Raw genomic sequence first — 22740 nt, forward strand, 5'->3', positions numbered from 1 at the left:
GGTGGTGGTGAGCTGCCTTCTTGAACTGCAGCAGTCTTCCTGCTGTGGGTTGACCCACAATGCTATTAGGGAGGGAATTTCAGGATTTTGATCCAGTGACAGTGAAGGAATGGCAATACATTTCCAAGTCAGGATGGTGAGTGGCTTGGAGGGGAACCTGGAGGTGGTGGTGTTCCCATATATCTGCTGCCCTTGTTCTTCTAGATGGAAGTGGTCGAGGGTTTGGAAGGTGCTGTCCGAGGATCTTTGGTGAATTTCTGCAGAGCATCTTGTAGATAGTACACAAGGCTACTACTGAGAGTTGGTGGTAGAGGGAGTGGATGCTTGTGGATGTAGTGCCAATCAAGTGGGCTGCTTTGTCTTGCATAAGTGTCAAGCTTCTTGAGTGTTGTTGGGGCTGCAAGTGGGGAGTATTCCATCACACTCCTGACTTGTGCCTTGTAGATGGTGGGACAGGCTTTCAGGAGTGAATTACTCACCACAGTATTCCTAGCTTCTGGCCTGCTCTTGTAGCCACTGTGTTAACGTGGTGAGTCCAGTTGAGTTTCTGGTCAATGATAACATCCAGGATGTTGATAGTGGGGGATTCAGTGATGGTAATACCATTAAATGTCAAGGAATGGTGGTTAGATTGTCTCTTATTGGTGATGGTCATAGCCTGGCACTTGAACAGTGAGAATGGCACTTGCCACTTGTCAGCCCAAGCCTGGATATTGTCCAGATCTTGTTGCATTTGAACATGGACTGCTTCAGTATCTGAGGAGTCACGAACGGTGCTGAACATTGTGCAATCATCAGCGAACATCCCCACTTCTGACCTTACGATGGAGGGAAGGTCATTGATGAAGTAGCTGAAGATGGTTGGGCTTAGGACATTACCCTGAGGAACTCCTGCAAAGATATCCTGGAGCTGAGATGACTGACCTCCAACAACCACAACCATCTTCCTATGTGTCAGGTATGACTCCAACCACTGGAGAGTTTGCCCCCTGATACCCATTGATTCCAGTTTTGTTAGGGCTCCTTGATGCCACACTCGGTTGAATGCAGATTTGATATTAAGGGCTGTCACTCTCATGTCACCTCTGGAATTCAGCTCTTTTGTCCACGTTTGAACCAAAGCTGTAATGCGATCAGGAGCTGAGTGGCCCTGGCGGAACCCAAACTGGGCGTCACTGAGCAGATTATTTCTGAGCAGGTGCTGCTTGATAGCACTGTTGATGACACCTTCCATCACTTTACTGATGATCGAGACTAGACTGATGGGGCGGTAATTGACCAGGTTGGATTTGTCCTGCTTTTTGTGTACAGGAAATACTTGGGCAATTTTTCACATTTACGGGTAGATACCAGTGTTGTAACTGTACTGGAACAGCTTGGCTAGGGGAGTACAAGTTCTAGCGCACAAGTCTTCAGTACTATTGCCGGAATGTTGTCAGGGCCCATTGCCCTTGCAGTATCCAGTGTCTCCAACCGTTTCTTGATATCACGTGGAGTGAATCGAATTGGCTGAAGACTGGTATCTGTAATGCTGGGGGCCACTGGAGCAGGTCGAGATGGATCATCCACTCGGCACTTCTGGCTGAAGGTTGCTGTGAATACTTCAGCCTTATCTTTTGCACTGATGTGCTGGGCTCTTCCATCATTGAGGATGGGGATATTTGTGGAGCCTCCTCCTTCACTGAGTTGTTTAATTGTCCACCACCATTCACGACTGGATGTGGCAGGACTGCAGAGCTTAGATCTGATCCGTTGGTTGTAGCATCACTTAGCTCTGTCTATCACTTGCTGCTTCCACTGTTTGGTGTGCATGTGGTCCTGTTTGGTGGCTTCACCAGGTTGATACCTCATCTTCAGATATGCCTGGTGCTGCTCCTGGCATGCCCTCCTGCAGTCTCCATTAAACCAGGGTTGATCCTCTGGTATAATGGTAATGGTTGAGTGGGGAATATGCCAGGTCATGAGGTTACAGGTTGTGCTAGAATGCAGTTCTGCTGCTGTTGATGGCCCACAGCCCCTCATAGATTATTTTCTAGATCTGTGCGAAGTCTGACCCATTTAGCACAGTGATAGTGCCATACAATATGATGGAAGTTATTTTCAATATGAAGGTGGGATTTTGTCTCCACAAGGTGCAATGGTCACTCTTACTGATACTGTCATGGACAGATGCAACTGCAGCTAGCAGATTGGTAAGGATGAAGTCAAGTATGTTTTTCCTTCTTGTTGGTTCCCTCACCACCTGCTGCAAACCCAGTCCAGCAGCTATGTCCTTTAGGACCCGACCAGCTCGATCAGTAGTACTGCTGCAGAACCAGTCTTGGTGGTGGACATTGAAATCCCCACCCAGCGTACGTTTTGTGCTCTTGCCATCCTCACTGCTTTCTCTCAGTGTTGCTCAACATTAAGGAGTACTGATTCATCAGCTGAGGGAGGACGGTATGTGGTAACCAGCAGGAGGTTTCCTTGCCCATATTTAACCTGTAGCCATGAGACTTCATGGGGTCCAGAGTGAGTGGAACTGAGAAATAAGAAAGGAATGATCACCTTGTTGGGATTGTATTTCAGCACCGTCCCTCTCCCCCCACCGCCTTTCTCCCCAGTAATCAGCAGGAAATTGAGCAGCAAATATGTAAGGAGATCTCCGAAATCTGTAAGAATAATAGGGTTATAATGGTAGACGATTGTAACTTTTCCAAATGTAGCCTAGGACTTTGATAGTGTTAAGGGCTTGGATGAAAAGGAATTTAAGTGTGTACAAGAAAACTTTCTTATTCGATATGTGAATGTACCTACTAGAGCAGGAGCAATACTTGACCTTCTGTTGGGAAATAAGGCAGGGCAAGTGACTGAGGAGTCAGTTGGGGAGCACTTTGGGGCAAGTGACCATAATTCTATTAGTTTTAAAATAGTTCTATAAAAGGATAGAACTGATCAAAAAGTTAAAGTTCTAATTTGGAGTAAGGCTAATTTTGATGGTATTGGACAGAAGCTTTCAAAAGTTGATTGGGGGAGGCTATTCACAGGTAAAGAATGATTGGGAAGTTGGGAGTCTTTTTGAAAATGAGATAATGAGAGTTCGGAGATGTTACGTTTCTGTTAGTGTGATGAGCAAGGCTGGTAGGTAGGGAATGCAGAATAATGAGAGAAATTGAGGCTCTGGTCAAGAAAAGGAAGGGGGCATATGGCAGAATTAGACAGCTGTGATTGAGTGAATCCCTAGAGCAGTATAAGGTCAGTAGGAGTATACTTAAGAGGGAAATCAGAAGGGCAAAAGTGGGACATGAAATAGCTTTGCGAATTGAGTTAAGGAGAATCCAAAGAGATTCTATAAATACATTAAGTGCAAAAGAGTAACTAAGGAGAGAATAGGACCTCTTAAAGATCAACGTAGGTGTCTATGTGTGTGGAACCACAGGAGATGGGTGAGATACTAAACGAATATTTTGTGTCAGTATTTACTGTGAAGAAGGACATGGAAGCTAGGCAACTTGGGGAAATAAATCATGGTGAGTTGAAAAGAGTTTGTATTACAGAAGAGGAGTTGCTGGAGGTCTTAAGATGCATAAAGGGAAAATTCCCCAGAATCTGATCTGTTGTTTCCCAGAACTTTGTGGGAAGCTAGGAAAGAGATTGCTGACCCCCTTGCTGAGATATTTGTATCATCAACAGCTACAGGTGAGGTGCCAGAAGACTAGGTTGGCTAATTATTTAAGAAAGGCCGTAAGAAAAAGCCAGGGAGCTATAGACCAGTGAGTCTTATGTCGCTGGTGGAAAAATTGTTGGAGGGGATTCTGAGAGACAGGATTTATATGCATTTGGAAAGGCAAGGACTGATTAGGGATAGTCAAAATGGCTTCATGTGTGGGCAATCATGTCTCAGTTTTTTTGAAGAAGTGACAAAGAAGATCGATGAAGGCAGAAAAGTAGACATTGTCTGTATAGACTTCAGCAAAGTGTTCAACAAGGTTCTCAAGATCACATGGGATCTGTGGGGAGCTAGACAATTGGACACAAAATTGGCTTGAAAGTAGGAGACAGACGGTGGTGGTAGAGGGTTGCTTTTCAGACTGGAGGCCTGTTACCAGCAATGTGCCGCAAGTGGGTCCACTGCTTTTGTCATTTATATAAATAATTTGGATATGAATATAGGACGCATGGTTAGTAAGTTTGTGGATGACACCAAAATAGGTGATGTAGTGGATAGTGAAGGAGATTATCTCAGAGTACACTGGCACCTTGATCAGATGAGGCAATAGGTGGCAGATGGAGTTTAATGTAGATAAATGCAAGGTGTTGCAAATTGGGAAGACAAACTAGGGCATGACTTATACAGTTTATGGTAGGGCCTTGGGGAGTGTTGCCGAACGAAGACCTAGGTGTACAGGTGCATTGTTCTATGAGAGTGAAGTTGCAGATGGACAGGGTGGTGAAGAAGGTGTTTGACATGCTTGCCTTCGTTGGTCAGTGCATTGAGTATAGGAGTTGGGACATCATGTTGTGGCTGTACAGGATATTAGTGAGGCCACTGTTAGGATACTGCGTACAATTCTGGTCGCCCTTCTGTAGGAAGGATGTTGTTAAACTTACGGGTGCAAAAAAGATTTACACAGATTTTGCTGGGACTGCAGGGTTTGACTTATAGGGAGAAGCTGAATAGGCTGGGGCTTTTCTTCCCTGGAGCATTGGAGGCTGAGGAGTGAACTTATAGAGGTTTATAAAATCATGGATAGGGTGAATACCCAAGGTCTCTTTTTTTAGGGTAAGGGAGTCGAAACCTAGGAGGCATAGGTGAGAGTGAAACATTTAAAAAGACCTGAGGGGTAGCTTTTTTACACAGGGGGTGATGCTTGTATGGAATGTGGTAAAAGCAGGTACAATTACAATATTTGCAAGGCATCTGGATGGATATATGAATAGGAAGGGTTTAGAGGGATATATAGAGGGAAAAGCAAATGGGACGAGATCAGGTTGAGATGTTTGATCGGTGCAGACAAGTTGGACTGAAGAGTCTGTTTCTATGCTTGAAATAACTGCATAGAGGCCAGTATCCCATCACCAAGTCACCCTTTATTTACATGTGTGCAGCACACTGGCTGTGACCAGCCAGTCGGAGATAGTCCCTGAAGTGATTCTGAATCTGTCAGCCAGGGCTCCCTGATTGGCCCAGTTTAACAACCCCAATCAAGGATCTTACAGTCAACAAGATCCACCTGGTTCCAATCACTATAGTGCTACATGACTGTATCACTCTAGAAGTGTTGTCAATCAAAATCTGACTCCCAACAACTTAATCTCCCTAAATCCCAGCATATTGTAATTTGTGAAAGTAACTCTGTAATTCATATAAGGAAAGGGAGAGTGAGACAGAGAGAAAAAGAACAGTGAGCTCTAGGTCAGTTAGCCTGACATCAGTCACGGAGAGAACGTTAGGTTCCTCTTAAGGAAGTCTTAACAACACACTTAGAGAATCATAGCAGATCAAACAAAGTCAACATGGTTTTCCAAAGGGGAAATCATGTTTGACAAATTTATTGGATTGTTTGAGGATACAATTAGTAGATAAGGTAAAGGGGAACCAGTAGAAATTTGGATTCCAAAATACATTTAATGAGATGCCACACAAATGATCAGTACATCAGTTAAGGGTGCATGGGTTTTGGCTAACATTTCAACATGGACAGACGAATCATTTTTAGGGATCAGAGAGTAGAGATAAATGGATATTTTCAAGTTGGCAGGCTGTGACTAGTGTAGTGCCACAAGGTTCAGTTCTGGGATGGTATAATGTGAGGTGGGAATGCAAGCTGTGAGGAGGATGCAAAAAGGCTACAATGAAATATGGGCAGGTTAATTGAGTAGGCAACAAAGTGTTTTAAACAGTCTAATATGGAAAAGTGTAAGATTATTCATTTTGGTCATAAGAACAAAAGAGCAGAATATTTCTTTAAAAGATGCAAATGCTGATATTTGGTTTAGCTTGTATAAGGACTACAAAATTCATGCATGTACAGCATCCAATTAGCAAGTCAAAATGCATGTCCGTCTTTATTGCAAGGAGCTTGGAGTGCTGGATCAAGGAAGCCTTGCTTCAGAGCTTTGGTGATACAATACCTTGAATGATTTGTGCTGTGTTAGTACCAACGTTTAAGGAAGGATATATCTCCATTGGAGCTAATGCCCCAAAAGTTCATTTAGATTGGCTCTGGGTTGTCCTGTGATGAGAAGTTAAATAAATTGGGCTTTTACAGTGAGGAATTTGAAAAAATGAGAAGTGATCTCGGAGAAGCAGATTCTGAAGGGGTTGACAGGGCAGATACTGACAGGTTGTTTCCACTGTTCAGGGAATTTAGAATGCAGAAGCATGGTCTCTCAGGAAAAGGGGAACAATTGTTTAAGACTGAGATGAGGAGGAATTTTGTCATGCAGAGAGTTGTTAATCTTTCGATTCTGTGCCCCAGAGGATTGTGAATGCTCCATCATTGAACATATTTAAGGTTGGGTTTGACAGATTTTTGGTTTCCCAGTGAATCAAGAAAATGTGGCATCAGCAAGAAAGTAGAGTTGGGGTCAGTGATCGGCTATGATCGTCTTGAATGGTAGAGCAAGGTGGAGGAGGGCTGAATGGTCTTCTGCTACTCTAATCGTTGATGTTCTTAACACCATATTAGATCAAATGAGCAAAAGCTTAGTCAAAGAGGTAGGTTTTAATGAGATTCTTAAAGTAGGAGAGAGAGAGGTGGAGGGGTTTAGGGACGGAATTCCAAAGCTTATAATTAATTCCAGGTAGCTGAAGGCATGGTAGAGTGACTAAAATTGGGGAATGCTCAAAGGGCCAGAATTAGGGGAGCACAGATCCAGGAGGGTTGTAGGGCTGGAGGAGATTACAGAGATTGAGAGGGGTGAGGTTATGCAGGCATTTGAAAACATTGATAAGAATTTTAAAATTGAGGCACTGTTTTGAGTGGGAGCCAGTGCAGAAAGCACAGGGGGTGAGAGGTGAACAGGAGTAAGGACGCAGGTAATGGAGCGTCGGACAATCTCAGGTTCATGAAGACTCTGGAAGGTCGTCTAGGCATGATTTGGAATATTCAACTCAAGGTGACAAAGGCATGGCTGAGGGTTTCAGCAGCAGTAGAGTTAAACGATGTTACAGAAATGGAAGTGGGTGGTCTGAGTGATGGCCCGAATAATGTGGTTGGAAGCTCACCTCAGGGTCACATGTGACCCAGCCTATTGTGAATGATGGATTCAGTCTCAAGGTAACATAGCTTATAGCAAGGATTAAAGATGGTTTAGGTCTTCCCATTATCTAATAGGAGGAAATTTCTGGTTGTACAGTACTGGATATTGGATAAGTAGATTGATAGTTGAGCAACAGTTGGGAGTCAAGAGAGGTGGTGGTGAGGTAAAGCTGGGTGCCATCAGCATACATTGGAAAACTAAGACTGTGCTTTCAGCTGAAGTCACTGAGGAGCTACATGTAGGTGAGAAATAGATGGGGACCAATGATGAATCCTTGAGGAAATAACAGAAGGGGAGGTGTAAGGGGAGGATTAGAAGTCACTGCAAGTGCTTCTCTGGGCACGATTAAATAGATAAGAATGGAGCTGGGCGAGCGCAGTCCCACTCAGCTGAACAATAATAGAGACAATCAAGGTGGATTGTACAATGGTATCAAAGTCTGCCAACAGATTGAGAAGGATAAGGAAGGACAGTTTAACTTTGTCACGAGCTGCTTGGCACTGTACCAAGAGTGGAAACTTAATTAGAGGAATTCAAGCATGGAGTTCCTCGAAAGAGGAGAACAGACTTGGAAGGTGACCAGCATCTTCAAGGTCTATTCAACTGTTCTGTGTTTGAAATTGCATCGGGTTGATAACTTACGAATTTTTTCCTGACTGATCAGCAGTTAGGAGTCAGACCAGTCACAAAATCAATACGGTAGTTTACGTGGAATGTGAGAGAAAGTTTTATTACAAGATGGCAGGTGTTGGAGGATTCAAATCAACATCACCTTCAAAGTTCTCACCATCTTCACCAATTTCATGATTCTTATTTATGTCTAGGTCATCAAAATGGGGTCACTATGGGAAAAGTTTTGAAAAAATTGTCCTAATCTGTATCTAGTATCAGTATCTGACACCAGATATCTACCTTGATGTTAGATTTGATGCTGTGCCACAATGTAACACCGTCACATTGAGTCATTTCTGTATCGCCATTTTAAACCATAGTGAATTCACCAAAGGTATTTAGCTGAATAATATCAGACTTGTGGAAAATGGATATGTGAGCCTAACTGGACTTGGCTATGGATGAAATTCGCCATGATTGTACCAAAACTTAAAAGGGTTAAAAAGGATTGCATAAACTTGGCTTGTACTTCCAATTAACTAGAAGCCTTAAAAATGACAAACACATTTGGTAAGTTAGATGAAGGAAACTGGTGCCTTTAATGAAATCTATAGCCAATTAACTGGAAGACTTAAAAATGACAAACACATTTGGTAAGTTTGATGAAGGAAACTGGTGCCTTTGATGAATTCTAGAATGAGGGAGATTATCTTTAATTCAGAACAAGGCAATTTAATAGCAAAATCACGTTTTCATATAAAAGATAGTGAAAATGTGGAACACTGTTTCCTCAAATGATTGTGAATGTTGTGGTGATTTGGGAGAAGCGGGGGGTCAATTTTTAAATTTTCAAGGTAAGGATTGATAGGGTTTTGTTAGGGGCTGGGATTGCAGGTTAAGTTCAGAATATGGTGATCATTTAACTGAATGGCTGAACAAGTTTGAGGGACTGAATAGCATCGTGCTGTTCTTTTGTTCTTCTTCTGTTCATGGGTACAGGATCCCAGTTTGTGGAGTGAGATTATGTAGACCTGTTAATGTTTAAAGATAAACTGGCTGTAGGACAAACCTAATTCACAAGGATTTAGGTGCAGAGCCCGTAAGTGTCAATGGCAGATCGATGTGAGCAAAATAGTCACTTGGTTGATAAGATTTCCAATTGGACAACATTTGCCGAACAATCCCAAATCTACAAATTACTTGAACTACCAGTTTAAGATTATCAGTCAGGCTCACAATGCAGCTCATTCACACTTGTTAGAAGCAACATTTCTTATGCAAGATAAAGGCACGTGTTCAGGCATTGCGTCTTTTGAAAATTAAACAAAAGCTCCCTGGTGCATTTTCCAGGGTCACATCTGAACTAGACTTGCCAATCAACAATTTAAAATGACTTGATTACATTTTTAGGATTAAGAGAGGAATTGACAATGCTGATGCAGGCACATTGTTCACAAACATAAAGGGTTCAAATACCACAAGACAAGTTGGGAGCTAGGAGGGAGCATGGGGGAAGTTTTTGGCCTAAAGGAACAGCGTTATCATGAAGTATATTGAATCAGGAACTAGGATCAAGACAGCTTCAGGAACTTGAGGGAGGAGGATATTAAGATATTTTTTGAATGGGATGTGGGTATCTTTGTGCAATGGCAGTAATTGTTGACCATCTCTAATTGACCTTCAACTGAACAGCTTACTAGTCCATTTGAGAACACATTCAACCACGTCACTATGGGTCTAAAATCACATGTTGAACAGACTGGGTGAGGAAAGCAGATTTCCTTCCCTGGCGATCATTGATAGTTTCATGTCACCATCAGAGACTAGTTTCAGTTCCATTTGAATATAAATTCCACCAACTGTATTCAATAGGTTTAACCTGAAATTCCAGGACTACTAATGTAGTGACATTACCACCATGCCTCAAACTTCCCTAAAGGAGTGCAAAGGAATATGGTAGGAATAGGATGAGTGGTTTAAGTACGTCGTCTGTATAACCATTCAATGTGGGTAATTGATAAGTTGATTAACAAGGGTAAGATGATTATTCAATGTAATTTAATGTGTGGTGGTATATTCCGCTACTGAGGTCCAACTGTGTGCATCTTGTGTTCCTGTTGAAACCTCATAATATAATTATTGTGCTGTCTTGGATCAGTTAGACCATAATTATCTTGGACAATTGCCAGGTCAATTAGAGGTTGAGTACTTTTCTTCAAGAAAAATATGATTCCTAATTCAAAGTTCAGTTTGGTCCAGGGTGTTTTTTTTTGCATTAAAAAACATTAACAAACAACTGGTTTGCTTAAGTATTTTTTGAGTGCCGCAGAAGTGACTGACGTGTTTCAAAGTGAACCTTTTTCAGAAACTGAATATCTTTCTGTTTGGTATATAATTTTGCATCTAAGGGTTGGTTAGCTCACTTGGCTGGATGGCTGGTTTGCAGTAGTGATGCCAATAGTGTGGTGTGGTGACCCTCAGGTCTCTCTAATGGGAGAGCAATCCTATGTTTTGGTAAGACCATAGCAACATAACCTTATGATTTCAACAAATATGTGCCATACGCCACTCTTGTACCTGCTATAACTGTTTGATAAACACTGACAAGGCCAGAATTTGTTACCCATCCCTAACTGCCCTTGAACTGAATAACTTGCTAGGCCATTTCTGACGGCAGTTAGTTGCTGTGAGTCTGGAGTCAGGTGTAGGCCAGACCAGGTTGACTGGTTTCCTTCCATAAAGGACATTATGTAGCAGACAGGTTTTTACAACAATTGGTAATAGTTTTTGTAGTGATTGTAACAAGATCAGCCAACTTGACCTCATGAGTACCCTGACTGGGGCTATTAATCTAGTCCAGTCAAGGAGACCTGGCTGTCCATAAAAGGGTGAATATCAGGGATATTGGGCCCCAGAATACCATAGAGGCAGTGCTATTGTCAAAGACTATGCACTTGTAAATAAAGGGTGACTGGTGATTGGACGCTGGCTCTGAAGGCTTATTCCAGTTTTGTAGTCACAATTAGTGAGGCTAGCTTTCAAATCCAGATTTTTGTTCTATTGATTGAATTTAAATTCCACAACAGCCATGGTGGGATTTAAACCCCTGCCCCAGGGTGTTGGATTATTTGTTCAGCCACATTACCATTATCTCCTGCTGACTCACCCAATATACACACCTGAAACAGCAGGAGATCACAACTGTGCAGTAGGGGCAATGTGCCAAGGCATAAGTAACAGTTTAAAATAACAGATTTAAAAATAATTCTGAGAGAAGATCAAATTAGCTTCAGGATGTGACCAACAGAATTGCTTATCTACAGCAAATGAACTTTAATATGTCTTTAAAGGGACAGGCCACAGCTCTGCCTTAACAGCAGAATGTTGTATTGTCCATGAGAATGGTACAATACTCCTGTTATGATTGATCAGTTTAATCTCTCACCTCTCAGTAAGAAAGCTGAAGCCCTACTTGAAGAATTGGATGCACTATCTAAGTTGAAAGCCTCATGCAGTACTGTCAGAATGCCACATTGCCAGAGAGCTGTTTTATGGATAAGACGTCGCCCAAGGTGCCGTTGGCCCTCTCAGCTGGATGTAAAAGACCCACAACACTATTTCAAAGAAGATATGGGAGTGCACTTGAATCCTGGCCAATATTTATCCTCCAAACACAATTATTTTAAAACAATAGCTGAACTAGTCATGGTTAAGTTGCAGTTTATTGGATCTCACTCTGCACAAATTGGTTGCTGCTTTTTCTTACTGCATGATAATATGAAAACTTGGAACTTCAAAAGTACTAAACTACTGTAAAGTGCTTTGAGATGTCTAGAAGTCTTGCTATATAAATGCAATTTATTCATTCTGAAGTACACAGCAGTTATGGTTGCTGGCAAAGTCCCATTGGTAACATGCAATGGTTAAATTATTATGGCAAATGGCATTTGCTTTGTAGCATATTATGGGCTATTTTATAAGTATTCCTGGTATATCAAACTTGCAAAAACACTAATTGGGTGCTGTAGGCAAGGAGGGGACTCAAAGAGAGTGAGGATCAAAACATTTGTGGGGTCCTCAATCTGCGAGTTTAATGGGACTTTTTCCATGGGCCTGCATTTTCCACTGGAAGATAACCTCCTCCTAGTGCTGTTCCTTACAACAATGACAGCTAACATTTGGTGATGATGGTATGCTGCATTAACCCTTGTGTCTCCACAGTCAGGAACAAAAGCCGAGGAAGTTCAGACAGGTCTCAAGCTGCTCGCAGTTGCAGTCCAGAAGGCCCAGAACATGACTGTGAATAGCAACATGCTGTATCTAATAGAAAGGAGCTACAGTAATATCCGAAGCATCACGCAGATGGTGAGGAGTTTGAGAACCCCGGTAAGTGGTGTAAATTATTTAATGAGGTACAGGTTAAGTCAGAGAATTGAAGGTGGTGTTTTGGCACTCTTTATTGTGAAGTGGTCAGGTGGGGTACACTGGGGGTTGGGGTTGATGGTAGTCTTTGCTAGCATCCATTTTCCCTCTTCGCAGTTTTCATCCTTCCCCCAACCTGTATTCAAGACAATTAGCTCCTGCCTGCTGCAGTCCACAAGACAGTGGGTATGCCTTCTGTACTTTTCCTTAACTGGCCATGTGCCAGTGGGATGTTTAGCAACGGAGGCCATCACCTATGAGCCAATGTTGCCTTAATATTGTGTCCACTGATACAAAGCAAGCTGTGAATGCTTCAGATATTGATTGGTAATGGAAATTTTCCTGGCCTGAGGATATCGAGACTAACTGTAATGTCTGCCTCTAAGGGATCAGTCCTTTTTGGATATGGTAATGTGTAATGAGACAGGTTTAATACGTGATCACCAAGTAAAACATCCCCGAGGGATCGGTGACCATAACATGGGAGAATTCAGTTTGAGAGTGAGCAACTTGGGTTGGAAACAACAGTGCTAAACTTAAATAAGGGAAATGACATAGGAATGAGGACAGAATGGGCTGGACAACTGATAAAATAAATTTAGCAGAAAAGACAGTTGCATAACAATGACAGGCATTTAAGAAAATAGCTTATGAATCAAAACAAAGATAGATCCCAGTGACAAAGAAAGATTCTAGGAAGTGTATCACAAGGGATAAACCAATCATGGTTAACCAAGAAAGTTCAAACTGAAAGAAAAAATATACAATGTTGCAAAGATTAGTGAAACAGATTATTAGAAAAGTTTAACAGCTAGCAAAAGATGAATAAGAAACAAATAAACAGGGAAAAAAATAAACTGAAGGAAAACTAGCAAAGTATAAAAATAGTCAGTAAGAGCTTGGAATGAGTACATCCACTTGATTGGAATTGCAAATTCCCCTTCCCATCCTGACTTGAAAATACATTGCAGTTCTATCATTGTACTGAGTCAAAAGCATGGGACTCCCTACCCAACTACATTGTGGATGCACCTGTAGCAAGTAGACTGTAGTGGTTCAAGACGGCAGCTCACTATCACCTTCTCAAGGGCAACTAAACATGGGCAATAAATACTACCTCAGCCAGTGATGAGGCCAATAATTTGGATGTGATGGGTTGTATCCTTGGATTTTAAAGGAAGTGGTGACTGAGATAGCAAATGCGCTGGTAGTAGTCTTCCAGGAATCCTTACATTTCTGGAAAACTCCTAGAAGTTTGAAAAACTGGCAATGTAACACACTTATTCAAAAAGCGTGGCAGGCCAGTTAGATTAACAGTTGTTGTTGAGAAAATGAGAGAGTCAATTATGTAGGATGTAACAGGACTTTTGAAAATACAGAATATATTATCAAATGAGTCAATGTGGCTTCATGAAGGGGAAATCGTGTCTGACAAATTTGCTTTTGAGGAAGTAACAAGTGGCACAGATAAAAGGGAACCAGCAGATGTAGCATATTTGGATTTCAAAAGGGCATTTTATAAGGTACCACATATAAGGCTACTAAATGAAACACACACCCATGTGTTTTGGGGTAATATTTTAGCATGGATAAATGATTGGCTAACCGATAAAAGGAAGTTGGGATAAGGAAGGATTTTCACAATAACTAATAGAGTGCCACACTGATCAGTGCTGGGGCCACAATTATTTGCAATATATATTCATGACTTAGATAACAAAAGTGAGTGTGCTACTGCCAAGTTTTCAGATGGCCTAAAAATACATGGGAAGGCAAGTAGTAAGGACGACACAAAGAGTCTACAAAGGGATATGTATAGATTGAGTGAGTGGGTGACAGACTGGCAGGTGGAATAATAAATGGGAAAATGTGTGGTCATACAGTATGGTTTGATGATTAGAAAAGCTGAATATTATTTAAATGGGAGAAGACTGCCGAAAGCTGCTGCATAAAGGGATTTTGGGGTCTTCGTGCATGAATCACAAAAAGCCAGTCTACAAATTCAGTAGATAACAGGAAAGCCTGTTTGCCTTTATTTCAAAGGCAATGGAGTATAAAAATTGGGAGGTCTTGCTAAAACTATGCAAGACACTCATCAGACCCCATCTAGAATACTATGAATAGTTATGGTCCTCTTAATGAAGGAAAGATATACTGGCGCCCAAAGAAGGTCCACTAGGTTGATAGAGTATAGAGGGATTTTCTTATGAGGAGAGGCAACTTTGTTAAAACATATAAGATGCTTAGGGGCCTTGACAAAGTAGATTCTGAGAAGTTGTTTCTCTTTGTGGAGAGTTGAGTACCAGAAGGCATCATCTCAGAGCAAAGGGTCATCAACTTCAGACTAAGTTGGGAGGAATTTCTTTTGTCAAAGGGTAGTGAAACTGTGGAATTCTTTACTGCAGAGGGCTATCAGTGCTGGGTTATTAAGTATTTTCAAGACTCAGATAGACAAAGTTTTAATCAGTAAGAGAATCAAGGGTTATTGGGAAAAGGCCAGGAAAATGGAGTTGAGGAGTATTTCATTTGATTTGATTTGATTTATTTTTGTCACATACCTAGGTACAGTGAAAGGTTTTGTTTTGTGTGCAGTACAGGTAGATCATACCATACAAAGTGCATTAGGGTAATAGTACAAGAATGAAGAATACAATTTTATGGCTGTGAAGAAGGTGCACAAAGAGCAATGCACTTGCCCCTACACTTGTTTTTTTAAAAAAGAGAAAATCATTGCTGACCCCAACAATATAAGGGGGCTGAATTAACATAAAGAGTAATACAGTGTGAAGTACAGTACATTGATTAGGAGGAGATACTGGGCCTGACCATGAGAGGGAGCTGCACTTACATGAGTTGAGATGCAGATAATACACCAGGCCCTTGGTTGGGTGGGAGCTGCTGGTCTCAATATCAGAAAAGCTGAAAAAACACATGACGTTAAAAGGAATAGAAAACATGTAGATGGAGTTAGATAGAAGGAGGTTTGTTTACAGCCCAATCTGATAAAGGGTCTAGGCCCGAAACGTCAGCCTTTCTGCTCCTATGATGCTGCTTACCTTGCTGTGTTCATCCAGCTCTGCACCTTGTTGTTTTGGGCTGAATAGTTTTGCTGAAAATATTTTAACATCAGTAATTGCTTGGTGATACAGAACTTAAAAGTCAAAGTTTTATGTGGTTTATTCCTGATGAATAGCTAATTGTAGGAAAGCAGCTTGAAAAGAGATTGCTGATTAGTTGGACCATGATTGGCATGGAGATGAAGCAGGACCTGCTAACTCTTTTATAGTTAACTGATTAAATTCAAACAATGCTAGTTATCTGAGTAAGAGATTCCTTAGGGAACAGTGACCATGACATGATAGAATTCAGTTTGAGAGTAAGAAACATGGATTGGTAATGAAAATGTGAAACTTAAGTAAAGGTAATTAAACACAGATAAGGGCTGAGTTGCCTAAGTGGAATGGGAAAAGGAGGACAAACAGTTGAACAATGGCAGAAATTTAAAACAGTGCATGGAACAAGCTGCCAGAGGAAGTGGTGGAGACAGGTACAGTTACAATATTTAAAAGGCATCTGGATGGGTGTATGAATAGGAAGGATTTATGGGGTTATGTGCCGAATGTTGGTAAATGGGACGAGGTCAGATTGGGATGTCTGGTTGGTGCAGACATGTTGGATTGAAGGGTCTGTTTCCATGTTGTATGGCTCAATGACCCTGATTTGGTGAGGGATGATTCCCTTGGCAACACCTTGACCAGTGTGATGAATGGTTCAATGGTTTGAAAGATCTTTGTAGAATTGGTGGATCTCAGCTCAATTCTGGTAATGCAGTAACACGTGGCTTCTGGGCTGGAAAGCTGCAGCATGATACAACACACAAGGGTACCATTGGACCACTGTGTCTATGCCATCTCTTCGTAGGACCAAAAGTTGACTAAAAAGTTTCTGTTCCTAGAGAGTGTTCATTTCTGGGAACTGAACATGAAAAGGAATAGGCTCCGCTGTAATGAGCTCATTCATTTTGGAACTCACCATCTAGATTCGCATGTGCTGAACTACAGGAAGGCTCCTTCCACAGGGCTTTCCAAACCCTAGAGGGATCTTGTGATATGGTGGGTAGTGCTCCTAACTCTGGGCCAGAAGTATTGCTTCAGGTGCCACCACAGGATTTGATGGTCACAGATGATGCATTGCAATTTGGCCAAACAGGTTGATTTATCAATATGCAAATCTTTCTGATGACAGGTACTAAGAGCAGGAGAGTTTCCTTGTAAGCCAGAAACATGTAGTAATGCAGCCTGCCACATAAAAAATCTCCATGCACAGGTTCATGCAGTAACAGGGTGTATCCAAGAGACTGTTGCACACACTGCATCGAAAAACAAGGGCAGCAAATGCACACCATCCTGATGTGCATCTGTCTCACTATTCCTTCTCTGTTGCTGGGTCAAAATCCTGGACCTCCCTTCATAACAATGCTGTAGGGTGTCCCCGCACAACATGAACTACAGTGGTTCAAGTGGGTGGCTCACCACCATAATTAGGGATGGACAATAAAGTCTGGCCTCACCAGTAATGCCCATCTCCCAGGAATGCATGAAAAGATGGACCCTTCGATGAGGTAAAGGACGGTAAACAGTCACATGGGACAAGATCATAGTCAGAGTCACACCTTCAGAGGAGGAGAAGGAGAGACACTTTGCAAAAATAGAATGCTATTTGTAGGAAGTTGCTAAGTAGATAATGCAACACAGCCAGTTCAGTACCAAGAGTGGTATAGTGAATGACTAGAGTGTGAGCAGTTAGCGTGTCTCACAAGCAAGACAGCTGATTAAGCTGAATAGTTAATATGGCAACAAGGTATACAGCTGGATGAACACAGCAGGCCAAGCAGCATCAGAGGAGCAGGAAAGCTGATGTTTCGGGTCTAGACCCTTCTTCAGAAAGCTGCTTGGCCTGCTGTGTTCATCCAGCTCTACACCTTGTTGTGTCAGATTCTCCAGCATCGGCAGTTCCTACTATCTCTAGTTAATACGGCATGCAGGTTAGCTGAGGAGTTAGTGACTGCATTTATGCCAATGATAATTTAACTCTTTCTGTTGCTAGACTCAGTCACTGCTCCATGTTTTCAAAACTCACTCTTTAAACAAAAAACATTTACAATGTCTAAACTGAACAAATTGACAATGATTTTGAATACTTTGGTTGCTGAAGAATTCTGACGTGAACATTACAGAAGGGTGACTAGTGACTGCCAAGTGGTAGTGTTTTAAGTTTTTCCGACAGGGTCGTCTTCCTACCTCAACCCCCATCCCCGCCAAGTCCAAGTCTTACTTCATTCTTCAGTTTATTTCAGTGACCCTGTTTTATCCTCTTCCAATAAAGGGCTTGTTTTTTTCCCATTGACGCCTACAGTTGAACCCAGCAGCAACCTTCAAATATTGACGCTGGAGAAAAGATAGGGGAATAAATAAAAATAATGAGCTACACTTCTGCTTTCTGTCACGTAACCTTTCCTGTCACTTCCTCATTCCCCATGCTTGGAGCCACAGGATATTAACCTTGGGATACAATCAACAATTTACTGGATGGCTAGCAGCTTTCCATGTATAGGATTAGCCTTCCTGGAATAGGATTTCTGGAGGGCTGGGTATAGGTTGGAAAGCTCAAGCACAGTTACATCGTCAGTTTCAAACTTTTTATTATATTAATTGGTAAAAGGATAAATGATATTATCACATGTACATCTCTGTATATATATATCTCTTTTCAGTCATATGAGTCTCTTTTTATCTCTCCTTCCCTCCCCAACTTAGAGCTTGGCTCCTTTAGTAGTACACTCCCCTTGAGATCAAATGTTTGTTGATTCATGGTGTTTATTTACTGAGGAACAGTTCTGAGGAAGGGTCACCGGACTCGAAATGTTAACTCTGTTTTTTCCTTCACAGATGCTGCCAGACCTGTTGGGCTTTTCCAGCAACTTTGTTTTTGTTCCTGATTTACAGCATCTGCAGTTCTTTCAGTTTTATTTATGTACATTAAACAAAATACTGCAGATGCTGGAATCTAAAACAAAAGAAGAAACTGCTGGAGAGTCTCAGCAAGTCTGGCAACATCTGTGGAGACAGAAACAATTAATGTTCAAGTCCAATATGATTCTTCTTCAGAACTGAAAGGAGTTGGAAATTTTTTCACACTTTTGACAGAGGCAAAAGAGGGGCGTGGGGAACAGATGGTGTAGAGGCCTAGTGCAAAAGGCAAAGGGTTTGTTAATGATGATAAAAGAGACAAAGCTTTTCTGTCCTGGCCCTGTTGCAGTGTTCTAACGAAGCACAACAGAAAGTTGAGGAACAACTCCTCATTTTCCACTTAAGCACTTTACAGCCGCTAAGGCTCAATCAAAGCTTGACTGTTCTCTATTTTTCTTAAATCCTACTTCCAGTCTTGTCTTGTTTACTTTTCTCTCTGTAAAAGAGAGCCATTCTCTCCCTTTAACGCTTTAATTTACACGCATTTTACATCTCTTTTGCTCTTCCACAACCATTAGCAACTCCTTTATCTTATGCACTGGGCATCCAAGAAGGGTAATACCCGATACATTGACTTCTCCTTTCCTCTAGATGCTGCCTCACTTGCTGTCTTCTTCCAGCCTCCTGTTTGTCTACCTTGAATTCTAGCATCTGCAGTTTTTTTTGTCTCTAATCCATACCATCTGTTCCCTTTGCCCTCCAATTTCTGACTACTTTCAGTTCTGAAGGATAGTCATACTAGACTCAAAACATTAACTCTGTTTTCCCCTGCACAGATGCTGTGTCCATGCAAACAGTACAGCAATGATCCTAGAACTACAAATTTTGCCAGGTCTGAGGCAGTGATGCCACCCCACCCAACAGCCATGCCTCCAACAGCTCCACACTCTCACATTTTCTTCACCCAATCCCCCTCCCCCCACTCACACTCCACCTCTGGCTATTGCAGGTCCTTCTTCTACTTCTACTCTCTCAGTTCGTGTTGCGGGGTCATGACAATCTTCAACTTTTGAAATGGGAGCCACAGTCATAAAAATGTTTGGAAAGCACTGTAATACAACATCTACTGCAGTTATCCGAATATGGGTGGTGAATCTCTCTACCAGTCAGCCTTTGTCTGCCTACCCCAACTCAACCTGCCCCTATAGGGCCACCACATTCTCTCTCCAACACTGGTGTAATGATTCTGAGGATTGAGAAAATGGAAAGGTAGCTTTGGGTTGGATCAAATTACCCAACTATCTTCATTCCTTAGACCATTAGAAATGGTGTCTCCTTCTTCCAGAGCCACTCCCAAAGTTCAAAATACTTCTCGAATGAATGAAACTTCAAAGCCAACTTTGTGGGATTGGAGGATTAGTGAACTAGATGGATATTTACAACAAGCCAGGGTCTCATTCATAGTTCCCATTGCAATAAGCTTTCAATTCCAAAATATATTAATTGGATTTAAATTCTAACAGATGCTATGGTGGAATTTGAACCTTTGTGCCCAAAGCATTGGCCAGGTGTCTGGATCACTAATCCAGTAACATTGCCTCTATGGCACCAGGACCCTGACCTGAGCGCCCTAGAGCCCAGAACCCTAGTTACTGGATTCTGATGTACCTTCCCATCTCAGGCTCTACAGCACCACCTTCTGCCATGATTTCAAGTTGTTATTGTGAGACTTCTAAACAAAATATCATGGGATGTTTCTAAGAGATGTGCTGACATTTACGGGAATGCAGAGTTCATGAAGCATGGAGGCGAGGAGGAACTTATCCGAGATGGTTAGCACTGCTGCCTCACGTTAGTCATGTTGCTGTAGGTCTGGAGTCACATAAAGGCCATTCCAGGGAAGAGCAGCAGGTTTTTTACAGCAGCCCGAGAGTCTCAGTCACTGACTGATACTAACTTTTTATTCCAGCTGTCAAGGTGGGATTTGAACACGTCTCAGGATCATTAGTCCATGCAACTGGATTATCATCCTTACAAGGCTCAACAGAGTAGATGCAAAAAGGATATTTCCCATGACTGAAGAGCCCAGAACAGGGGGACACATTCAAAGATTAAGGGTTGGGCCATTTCACAGTGAGGAATTTCTTCACTCAGATGATGGCAAAATCTTTGAAATTCTCTACCCCAGAGGGCTGTGGAGGCTTGGTTATTGATTATGTTCAAGACAAGAGATCATTAGATTGCTAGATCTTCAAAGATGTCATGAATTATGGGAATAATGCACAAAAATGGCTTTGAGGTAAAGGATTTTGTTGAAAGGCAGAGTGTGTTAGAGGGGCCAAACACACCACTCCTGGTGTTATGTCCATAAATTCCTACGTAACACAGCCACTCTATTATCATTAGGAACATAGGAACACAGATGTAGACCATTCAGCCCATCAAGCCTGCCCCACTATTAAATATGATCGTGGCTGATTGAACACTGCAAAATGCTTTTTAGTGCCCTTATCCCCACAACCCCCCTGTATGCCAATCTAAAGTAGAAATCTACCAATCTCTACTTTTAGCATACTGAAAGACTGGGCTTCCTCTGTGCTAGAGAATTCCAAAGCTTCACAACCTTCTGAGTATAAAAACCTCTTCATCTAAGACCTAAATGCAATTCCCCTATTTTTAAATTGTGTCCCCTGGGGAAACCATCATACCTACATCTACCCTGTCTATCACCTCTCATTCTTTGCAACTTTTGCGAAAACAGGCCCAGTTTGTTCAATCACTCTTTGTAGGGCACTCCCTGTCAATCTGGGAACATGTCTGGTGAATCTTCATCGCATTCCCTCTGTGGCAAAAGTATCTTTCCTGAGACAAGGAGACCAAAACTGCTAACAGCGCTCCAAGGTGCAGTCTGACCAATACAATAGAAGTAAGATGTCATTACTCCTGTACTCATTTCCTCCTTCAATAAAGGCTGACATTTCATTAGCCCTCCTAACCCTTGAAAGGCAGGTTCATACTGTGGGTGTGTATAGGAACTAGATTCAGACTACTCAAAATGTAATTGCTGCAGACACCTAGCTGATAGGCAGGGGAGACATATATTTATCCCACGGATAGAGCGATAGGCCCTAGGGATCTTTTCCCATCCATCCTTCCCTAAGTCTCAGTATGAGTCAGCTTTTAACCTAGCTCATTGAGATTAAAGGCTCCCCAGTGCATACCTACACAGTGCTTTCTCTTCCTGCTGGTTGGTTTTGTTATATCTAAAACAAGTCGTCTTTTGCTTTTGTGCAGGATATCCTAAATCGAGAACGGGAACTGCAGACCACTTTTAACACGAGAACACTGAGAACCATTTTTCACGCATATTTAAATTTCCTACAAGGTAAAGTCAGACTGTTTTTCCTTGACACAGAAGCTTGCAATCTGGCAACAAGCTGACAGTCCCAGCTGAACACCAGCAGACTCTGAAGGAGCTTCTGAAGCAGATTATAAGCTGTAACCTTTGCATTCTAAGCATAACACTGTATAGCACCAAAAAGGAGCGTAGAGAGAAGGAACATCGATAAAAGGGTAAAGAAGAAGATGGCCTGGTTCATTTGGAATATAATGTTCGAAAGAGGAGCTGAATGTCCAACGGTATACTGTCCAGCCACGGAGACTGTGGTAACCGGAATATAAGCACTCTCAAATTTTTGAACTCGAGAGAGACAAAGAGAAAATACCACACCCATGGAGCCATTTTGAATTTGACAGATCTACAGAAGAAAGTGTCTGTTTATCGATGGTGTTGCTCACTGTTGAGGGCATTGTTTCACAGAGTACTGTGCAGACAGGACACATGGGTTTCATGTCTTTTGTACCTTTTAAGCTCTATTACACCTCAGATCTTTGTTATTGCTTAACTTGTGAACTAAAGTTCACTGGTAACCTGTTAGAAGTATTGTATAAATGATGAGAACTTGATTGAATGTTTCATTGAATTGTGTGGGAAGAAGGTGACAGAAAAGTTTAATACTATTGCTGAGTCACTGTAGATCAGCTTAATGTTTATTAAAATATTATATCTATTTAAACATATTTATTTGTCATGTACAGCCTGTCAGCCTGAGTTCTAACTGTATAACTTGTGACTTTTTTATTGTGAGCATGCATTTTTTCCCTCCATTCTTCTGCACCTATCACTGTGTCATTGGTGTGCTGGTTTCCACAATCAAACTCTTTCAAAATCTGAAATGTGATTGTGGTGTTCAGCTACTCCTTTAAGAACATTGCCCCAGCTTTCATTGTATGGATGAAATCAGCTGTGCGGTCAAGGCTAATGGGTAGTTCAAACAGGAAAGGTTGAAAGCACAAAGCAGGTCGGGCAGCATCAAAGCTTTATCTGTTTTCAGTTCATATTTCCACCATTTGCAGTACTGTTCATTTTTCTCTAAGTGGTACCTGATTCATTGACTCTGAGGGTTGTGATTTCATAGCCCCATTCCAAGCC

The 22740-nt window shown here is 41.8% G+C and overlaps 1 protein-coding gene across 2 annotated transcripts in view; it reads left to right on the top strand.

Annotated features, from left to right (window-relative positions):
• Positions 1-22284, top strand: part of epoa (erythropoietin a) — a 49348-nt gene extending 27064 nt beyond the window's left edge. For both annotated transcript variants that reach the window (XM_020509723.2, XM_048620188.1), the window contains 2 exons: positions 12079-12243; positions 21543-22284. In XM_020509723.2, coding sequence (XP_020365312.1) covers positions 12079-12243; positions 21543-21689 — 312 coding nt within the window. In that variant the 3' untranslated portion in view covers positions 21690-22284. The remainder of the gene's footprint in view (positions 1-12078; positions 12244-21542) is intronic.
• The last annotated feature ends 456 nt before the right edge of the window (positions 22285-22740 follow it).

This window comes from Rhincodon typus, chromosome 45 (assembly GCF_021869965.1).
Source record: "Rhincodon typus isolate 14 chromosome 45, sRhiTyp1.1, whole genome shotgun sequence".
Lineage (NCBI taxonomy): Eukaryota > Metazoa > Chordata > Chondrichthyes > Orectolobiformes > Rhincodontidae > Rhincodon > Rhincodon typus.